The sequence below is a fragment of the Pseudoliparis swirei genome, chromosome 10 (assembly GCF_029220125.1).
Source record: "Pseudoliparis swirei isolate HS2019 ecotype Mariana Trench chromosome 10, NWPU_hadal_v1, whole genome shotgun sequence".
In the NCBI taxonomy this organism is placed as follows: domain Eukaryota; kingdom Metazoa; phylum Chordata; class Actinopteri; order Perciformes; family Liparidae; genus Pseudoliparis; species Pseudoliparis swirei.
In genome coordinates, this window is record NC_079397.1 from 3,073,623 (window position 1) to 3,083,417 (window position 9,795).

Genomic DNA, 9,795 nt, shown 5'->3' on the forward strand with positions numbered 1-9,795 from the left:
GTTGTGTGTTTCTTTGTAGTCCGCTTTCGTCTCTTTGTAGCTGATTGTGTGTTTTTGTAGTTTTGTAGTCAGTTTGTGTATTTGTTGCTGTTTTATGTCTTTTTGTAGCTTTGTCTCTTACAAACTTTTACATGTGTCTCTGTAGTTGTTTTGCATCTGTTTGTAGTTGTTTTTGAGGTTTTGTGTGTCTTTGTATTAACGTATCTTCTCTTTGTGGAGGTTTGAGCGTCTCTTTGTAGTCCAGCATCTCTTTGTAGTCGAGCGTCTCTTTGTAGTCCAGCGTCTCTTTGTAGTCGAGCGTCTCTTTGTAGTCCAGCGTCTCTTTGTAGTCGAGCATCTCTTTGTAGTCCAGCGTCTCTTTGTAGTCCAGCGTCTCTTTGTAGTCCAGCGTCTCTTTGTAGTCGAGCATCTCTTTGTAGTCGAGCGTCTCTTTGTAGTCGAGCGTCTCTTTGTAGTCCGCTTTTGTCTCTTTGTAGCTGATTGTGTCTTTTTGTAGGAACGTATCTTCTCATTGTGGAGGTTTGAGCATCTCTTTGTAGACCAGTGTCTCTTTGTAGTCCAGCGTCTCTTTGCATCTTTTCATACTGCAGCAGGACGTTGAGGTGCAGTTTTAACAATAATCAGAACAAACATTGGATTGGCGCTCGGTGTGAAAGCCGTGACTAAAGGCGGCGTGCGACAATCCGCTCTGATAAACGTCCTCCCTTTCCCTCGCCGTGCGTCTCCCGGCCTCCGTCTGCAGGGACAGAAAACTCATCTGGAGCTCAGAGTGTCATCACAACGACAAAGAGGACATTAAGAGAAAGAACGAAGGAACAGCGGGAATCCCAATGTTGTTTTGTTTGTTTGTTTGTTTCCTCCGACGTGTTTCCCTCATTCCCGCTGAGGACATCACTATTCTTCTACACGCAGCATCGTGGCTTCTTTCCACTCCTGATTATTGTGGTTTTACTGTCTTTGAGAGACACGAATCAGAGGGTTAACTCTCTCTCCCTGACTTTCCCTCAGTTGAGTTAGCGGGTTTTTATATTTAAAGGTTTACGAATCCCAGAAAAGACAAAAGCAGCTGAAGGCGGTGGCTGCAGCTTCATGCGCTCCACACAGATCAGACAGTGCCCCCCCCCCCCACGAGGCCCTGACCGTGTGCCGCCTGTGTTTGAGTCGGTTCTGGACGCTCGCGCCGCCGCGGAGACAATCTCTCCTGTGTGTTTGAGCAGAGCGATAATCTGTGTGAGCCGCAGCGTGTTTGTACATCGAGGTGAGCAGTTCACGGACACACACACAGCGTAGGAAATGTGAGCATCTCCCCAACGGACACGAGGGGTTCAATCTTTGAGTTAAAGTCAAGTTGTCTCTCTTTTTGTTTAATCTGTAAAAAACAAAGTGAGATCTACATTCTTTTATTGTAAAGTGTCCGTAGTCGTCGTGATGCTCGTTGGTTTGTGGGCCGATGTTTTAAAGCCCCCAGTTCAGCATCTTTTTTTTCTTTTTTTTCTTTTTTCTTTTTCTTTCTAATTTTATTTTAAGACAAAAGACAATACATAGACATAACACCTAGAGGACAATAAACAATGCAGACGACAAAACAATGGACATAACATCATAAAGTCAGAATATTTCTGGAAAAAAAAGAAGAAAAAAACAACAACAACAAAAACAAACAAAACAAACATAATAATAATTAGAAGGAGAAGAAGAAAGAAAGACAGATGCATGTGTACATGTGTGTGCGTGTGTATTTATGAATTAACTAATAAAATAAGAGGAGTGGTGTCATGTTTGTAAAAATATAGTGAATGATGACCAGATGTCGTGGTGTTCTGTTGTATTGTAAATGATAGATGAGGTGAGTTGTTCCATTGAAATATATTCTGACATTAAATTTTTCCAGTGTAAGATATGTGTGTTATTCCTTGATTTCCAGTTCACGAGGATTGTTTTCTTGGCGATAGTTAGGGCCACGAAGTATTTTGCAGTTTGTTTTGCTCAGGTTTATAGATGAGATGTCTCCCAGTAAACAGAGTGATGGGGATAATGGGATGAGGCAGCCCAGGAAAACAGACAGTGACTCAGTTATTTGTTTCCAAAAGTGTTGAACTGGTGTGCAGTGCCAGGTGGCGTGAATGTAACTATCCTGAGTATTTTGCATGCAATGTGGACAGATATCTGTAGTGAAACCCATTTTAAACATTTTGTGCCCAGTGTAGTGAATTCTGTAGTATTTTATATTGTATTAGTTGTAAATTTGTATTTTTGGTCATAAAATATATATTAGTACAGATTTTGGTCCAGAAGTCGGCATCAGGAGTGATAGCCAAGTCAAATTCTCATTTTATTATTGGTATGGTTATTATTTCAGAGTGTGATATTATACTACATATTTTTGAGATTAATTTATTTGAGGAGGTGATATTAATTAACTGTGAGGTTGAGGAGGTAATTCCAAATGTGTGGCCTTAATGTTGAATTTTGTTTGAAGGGATGATTTAAGTTGTAGATATTCCAGAAAGTGATTTTTCGATGTTCTGAACCAAATGGGGAATGAAACCAGGGTATTGTGATTAAAGATGTGTTTCAAATGAGTGATGCCTTTAGTGGACCATGTGGAGATTTAAAGGCTTATTACTACTTAGAATGTCCAGATTATTCCATATAGGGGTGAAATTTGAGGGTGCAAAAGTGACATTGGTGATTTTGTGGAATTTCCACCAGGCTGTCAGAGTTTCTGCTATTGTTACCATTTTGAAGCAAGGATGGCGTTTGATTGATTGGCTGAGAAATGGTAGGTCTGAAATGTGGATGTCCTTACATACTGTCTGTTCTATGTCTAACCATGTGTTGTCTGAGTGAGTGGGGTGGATCCATTTAAGAATGTATTGAAGTTGGTTTGCTAGTGAGTAGTGAGAAAAATTTGGAGCTTCAAGTCCTCCTTGTTTTTTTGTTTGTTGTAAAGTGGCCAGTTTTATTCTTTTATTTTTCCAGTAAAATTTAGTAATGAGTGAGTCAAGAGATTTGAACCAGGAGTGAGTGGGTTGAGATGGAATCATTGTGAATAGGTAATTTATTTTAGGAAGAATTGTCATTTTAACTGTTGCTATTCTGCCCATGAGTGACAGTGGTAGTTTCATCCAGCGGAGAAGGTCGTCGGTTATTGTTTTAAGTAGTGGAGTGAAGTTGAGTGTGAACAGCTCTGACAGCCTGGAGGAAATATGTATTCCCAAATAAGTAATGACACCAGTGCAAAAAGGAATAGGTGGTGTGTGGCCTGCCCCATCCCAACTGTTACTGTCTAATGGAAGGATGAATGATTTGTTCCAGTTAATTGAGTAGTTAGAGATTTTGGAGAATGTGTCTATAATTTTAATAGTTTCCTGTAACGATGAATATGGCTTTTGGAGGAAGAGCAATATATCATCGGCATAAAGACTGATTTTGTGATGGGTATTGAGTGTTTGGATTCCTTTTATGATGGTATTCTGACGAATGGCAGCAGCTAGCGGTTCAATGAAAATGATGAAAAGTGAGGGAGAGAGTGGGCATCCTTGCCTTGTCCCCCTGTGCAATGTGAAGCTGTGAGAGGTGTGTCCATTGGTGATGACGGTGGCTGTAGGTGCAGTGTATAGAATTTTGACCCAGCTAATAAATGACTCCCCAAAACCAAATCTTTTTAATGCACTTAAGAGAAATGTCCAATTTACTTTATCGAATGCTTTTTCTGCGTCTAAGGAGGCGATGATGGTTCGGGCTTGTCATGATGAGTAGTTGATTAAATTAAACAGTCTGCGTATATTAGTGTATGAGTGTCTACCTTTGATAAAGCCGGATTGATCTGGGTGAATTATAAATGGAGTGACTTTTTCTAATCTATGAGCTAGTGCCTTTGTGATGATTTTAATGTCTACATTGAGGAGGGAAATGGGACGGTAGCTTGATGGAAGAGTTGGATCTTTGTTTGGTTTGAGGAGAAGTGATATACAGGCTGTATTCATGCTTGCTGGGAATTGCAAATTTTGTTTTATTTCTGTTATCATCTTGTGAAAAAGTGGAGCTATGATGAACCAAAAGTGCTTATAGAACTCTGCAGGGTAGCCATCAGGTCCGGGTGCTTTGACATCTTGGTTTTTGTCCGACTCCATCTTGGTTTTTGTCCGACACCATCTTGGTTTTTGTTCGACTCCATCTTGGTTTTTGTCCGACTCATCTTAGTTTTTATTTGACTCCATCTTGGTTTTTTCCGACTCCATCTTTATTTTTTTTCTGACACCATCTTGGTTTTTGTCCGACTCCATCTTGGTTTTTGGGTCGACTCCATCTTCTGTTTTGTCCGTCGCCATCTTTGCTGGGGAGGCCGAGGGAGGCGAAGGTGGCGAAGGTGGCGAAGGAGGCGAGTACAACGTACGACTCACATTATTTGTGCCCGTTGTGCAGTGAGGTTTTTAAAACTTCAAAACGTAAACACACTTTAACTCTTCTCGACGACCCCTCTCACTTTGTTAAAGCTGCATTCTCTCTCCTGACCACCAGGGGGCGACTCCTCTGGTTGTATAGAAGTCTATGCTTCATGTGTTAAAGCAGCATTCTCTCTCCTGACCACCAGGGGGCGACTCCTCTGGTTGTATAGAAGTCTATGCTTCATGTGTTAAAGCTGCATTCTCTCTCCTGACCACCAGGGGGCGACTCCTCTGGTTGTATAGAAGTCTATGCTTCATGTGTTAAAGCTGCATTCTCTCTTGTGACCACCAGGGGGCGACTCCTCTGGTTGTATATAAGTCTATGCTTCATGTGTTAAAGCTGCATTCTCTCTCCTGACCACCAGGAGGCGACTCCTCTGGTTGTATAGAAGTCTATGCTTCATGTGTTAAAGCTGCATTCTCTCTCCTGACCACCAAAGTAAACCAAGATGGCGACGTCTAAAATCCAAGATGGCAAAGACCAAAAATAAAGAACACAAAGGCCAAAAAACTAAATGGCAACCGCCAAAAACCAAGATCCCGAAGTAAAGCTTTCCCCTCTTTTCTTAAACAGATTTCCTCGTATGATTTTAACTGGAGGCGTGATCTCATCACTCGACCTATGACGTTTAACACAGAGTAACGCTGATGTTCACGTGTTCTTAATATGTAGATTTAAAGCCTTAAGCATCTTTTAAAATCAGGACCTCATCTTCTAAACTCTTTCATGAGGCTCGTAAGATGTTTTATGAAGAAATTCCTATTTTTCTTTGCCAAGAAGGGGAAATTCTTAGAAGACATCATCGCTTTAAAAAGGTTCCCTGTTGAATAACGGGCACATTGTCGAGTAATAAAAGAGCTCTCGTGGCTCCAGGAGTCCGTTTGTGATACAAGTGCAGATGTTTCAGTAATTTGTAAAAATCAATCAATCCTAAAAGTCCAGATACATTCGTCTATTTATTTTATTTTATGTCGAGATCTTTTTTCCACGATTTTTAAAAATATATCTTGGTTCTTCATTCTTATGATCACAGTGAAGGAATGTTCTTTCTTTTTTTCTTTTCTTACACTTCAGTTTCTTGAGTTCTAACGCATCGATTGGTGAGTTTGGAGGCTAGCTGTTTCTACCCGTTTCCAGTCTTTGTGCTAAACTAAGCTAACGTGCGACATCTCAATCCTCCTGTTGTCTGTTGATGAACTACTGAGACACACACACACACACACACACACACACACCGCTATAAGACCCCTGTTACAACCGAGATGAAACTAAACCTCTAAACAGAGAAATACAACTAATTAATTATTCTTCCTTCCAACTGCAGCTGTCAACACTGGGCCCGCGTCCCTGTAAACACGTTCCTTACTCATTAAAGCGGCGCTGCCTGGTCCGGGTTGGGAACTACAGAACTTCGAGCTTCACAAAGAGGCTCAGTGACGAAGAGGAGAAACCAGACGAGTGGGTCTGTGGATCCACGTCGCTCAAAGGACCCTGCTCAACGAGAGAGGAATGCAGGGGGACAAATAATGTTTATTTTCTTGGCATTTGGTGGATCACTGCATCACTTCACTTCCTTCTGGCCTCTTGAGTAAATACAATAATGGGAGGTCGAACATAACCGCGTTGCAACCGGAGGAGTCGAATTCCCCAAAATATATACGAAAAGGCTCCTGAAGCAGCGGCTGACGGACAGTCATGAGGAGCTGCTGCCGGGAAAAGGAATCATGTGACGTCTGTGAGATTAATTCTCACCGTGTATTTAATCAGGTTCAACAGAAAATACATAAATGAAGTGGATTTTATTACCAGCGCTGCAGGTTTAGCCTGTAAAGTTATTGATGAACGTAGAATTAGCTGATCACAGCAGTTTTGTTGGTTGAAAAACAAACATAATTATGAGGGGGAATTATTTATTTTTTTAGATTAAAGTCACAAATGTTCAATAAATAAATATATAAATACCAACGTGAGAAGGTGCAAAAAAGAAACGTATAAAGACGATGACTTTATAACTTTAATTTTGGAGAATTTCTGATTATTTCACTTGATTTGAAGAGAATGAAAAGTGTATTGTTTTCACTCTTTGATCAACGATTCAATTTTATTATTTGAACGGTTTTTTTTCAAGGAATATTTTCTCTCCCTCATCCAGCTCTGTATTTATTGTTTTATAATGATTTATAATAATGACAATAAAAATAATAATAATAATAAAATAAAATAAAAATAATTAAAAAAAAATAATAATAATAATAATTTAATATCACAGGCTGCTTGATATTTCATGTCGATAAATTCTACTTAAAAGTCAAATTTTTACTTAAAAAATAAACAAAAATATGTTGTATGACTTTTTTTGTGAATATAAGTACCTTTACTCAAGTACTGTACCTTTTCTCTTGGTGCTTGTACTTTACTGGTTTACTCAATAGAGACATATTGTTTATTTCTGTGTTATCTTTAGTTGCTTTGAAGATTATTTTACAGTCATAACTTGTATTTGTTTTTTAGTATTAAATAAACAATACAAGTAATGAGGCTATAAACGTAGTACTCACGTATCACCGCTAGGTGGAGACAAAGAACCATGAATAGAAAATCTTCATTCTACTGGACTCCTGATCAAAGACCTGAGACTCTACTGGACCCCTAAAGACCTGAGACTCTACTCCCGAAGACCTGAGACTCTACTGGACTCCTAAAGGCCTGAGACTCTACTGGACCCCTAAAGACCTGAGACTCAACTGGACCCCTAAAGACCTGAGACTCTACTCCCGAAGGCCTGAGACTCTACTGGACTCCTAAAGGCCTGAGACTCTACTGGACTCCTAAAGACCTGAGACCGCAGTATCAAGTGCCGCACAAACAGACTGAGGGACAGCTTCTTCAGTCAGGCCATCAGGCTGCTGAACAAGGACTGAGACCCTCATTAACACTATACACCAGAACATATTCTGTGAATATCTATGGCCATGGTGTATATTTTATTACATTGTTTTATATATATATATATTGTATATATATATTGTATATATATACATATATATATATATATTGTCTCAAAAAAGTGTATATTGTATTACATTGTTTTATATATATATATTGTCATGATGTATATTCTATTACATTGTTTTATATATATATATATTGTTAATACTTTCTTCTTTTTTGTGTGGATATTGTATAGTTTATTCTCATTCTTATTCTTTTTTTTAGTCTGCTACTGCTGTCGGGTGTTTTGCACATAAGAATTTCACAAACCGATTATACTTGTATAAAAGGGGATGTGACAATAAAAACTTGAAACTTGAAACTTGAAAGGACTCTACTGGACCCCTAAAGACCTGAGACTCTACTCCCGAAGACCTGAGACTCTACTGGACTCCTAAAGGCCTGAGACTCTACTGGACTCCTAAATACCTGATACTCTACTCCCGAAGACCTGAGACTCTACTGGACCCCTAAAGACCTGAGACTCAACTGGACCCCTAAAGACCTGATACTCTACTGGACCCCTAAAGACCTGAGACTCTACTCCCGAAGACCTGAGACTCTACTGGACTCCTAAAGACCTGAGACTCTACTGGACTCCTAAAGACCTGATACTCTACTCCCGAAGACCTGAGACTCTACTGGACCCCTAAAGACCTGAGACTCTACTCCCGAAGACCTGAGACTCTACTGGACCCCTAAAGACCTGAGACTCAACTGGACCCCTAAAGACCTGATACTCTACTGGACCCCTAAAGACCTGAGACTCTACTCCCGAAGACCTGAGACTCTACTGGACTCCTAAAGGCCTGAGACTCTACTGGACTCCTAAATACCTGATACTCTACTCCCGAAGACCTGAGACTCTACTGGACCCCTAAAGACCTGAGACTCAACTGGACTCCTAAAGACCTGAGACTCTACTGGACTCCTAAAGACCTGAGACTCTACTGGACCCCTAAAGACCTGAGACTCTACTGGACTCATGATGAAAGACCTGAGACTCTACTGGACTCTCTCTTAGATACCTGAGACTCTATTGGACTCGTGACCAAAGACCTGAGACTTTACTGGACTCTTGATAGAGAGGTGGACTCTCGACAAGAGGAATGGGGAACTAGTCCTCATGTTCGGGTGTATTTATTAAATCTTTTCAAATTTCATTCGTTTAATTTTTCATTCACAAACGTATTTCGTTCATTTCTTTCCTCCTCACTTCTGATGACGTCATTTCTTCTCACGTGCATTCAGGAGCGGCGCTAGCACATTTGGCGCTCTAGGCGAGCTTCACCCGTGCGCGCATCACGCCTGAGCGATGCGCGCGCCACGGAGCGGAGCAGCGCGTGCGCTCTGATCGCTCTTTTAATGAAGTATAGATTTTTTTTTAAACTGCCCAGCAGTTTTTTTGCGCCCCCCTCTGAATGGCGCCCTAGGCGGCCGCCTATACCGCCTGTAGGAAAAACCGCCCCTGCGTGCATTCATGTCCAGGATGCTTTGAGACTCAATGGTCACCTCGGCTGTCAATCACGTCTCTGGCCCCGCCCCCAATGCGCGCACACCCATCTCCTCACCGGTATTTCATTTACTGATATTGGTATTATCCTCACGCGCGTCGCCGCCTCGGCCACCACAAGTGCGCACGTGCACGTATCCTTGTGAGCAGCTGCACGCGTGAAAGGTTACGGCGGGGTGAAAGAAAAGATCAAACACCCAGCACCCAGCGTGGCGTGTGAGCGCGTGCACGCGCGCACTAGCGTGTGTGTGTGTGTGTGTGTGTGTGTGTGTGTGTGTGTGTGTGTGCGTGCGTGTGGTCCAATTCATTTCCACCTAGTGGGCGTGTGCCTGCTGTCCTCGCCTCCCCGCAGACCGGTGCTTGCGTGTGCATGCGCGCGCGCGGGTGTGATTGCATATGTGCACGAGCTGCACGAGGAAGCAGCAGCAACAGTTCATGTTGCCGCTTTTAATTTGATTCTTATTTATTTCACTCATTTATTTATTTGGTGCGCGACCGCGGCGGCTGCGAGGTCACGTGTGGACAATTTCTCACTGAGTGTGCGTGATCTTCCACGCGCGTGCCCCCCCCCCTCCCCCTCCTCCTACTCCTCCTGCTCCTCCTCCTCCTCCTCCTGCTGCTGCTGCTCCTCGGCGTGGAGGTGCGGGGCCACTACTGGCGGTGTTGTTGCGGCACTGGATGGATGTAACGCTCGTGTTGGCGGCTGAAGCCTCGGGCGGTGCACGCGCAGGGAAATAAACGAGGGATATTTCTTCTTCTTCTTCTTCTTCTTCTTGTCTCCTCCTCCTCTTCCTCCTCTTCTCCTCCTTCTCACCTGCGCGCCGGTCTCCTCCATCATG

General features: G+C 42.2%; 1 protein-coding gene across 1 annotated transcript in view; it reads left to right on the forward strand.

Annotated features, from left to right (window-relative positions):
* Positions 1 to 9,791: 9,791 nt before the first annotated feature.
* Positions 9,792 to 9,795, forward strand: part of LOC130200872 (SLIT-ROBO Rho GTPase-activating protein 1-like) — a 26,324-nt gene continuing 26,320 nt past the window's right edge. Inside the window, 1 exon segment of the mRNA XM_056425447.1 lies at positions 9,792 to 9,795. This exon segment is cut by the window's right edge and continues 64 nt beyond it. Coding sequence (XP_056281422.1) covers positions 9,793 to 9,795 — 3 coding nt within the window. The 5' untranslated portion in view covers position 9,792.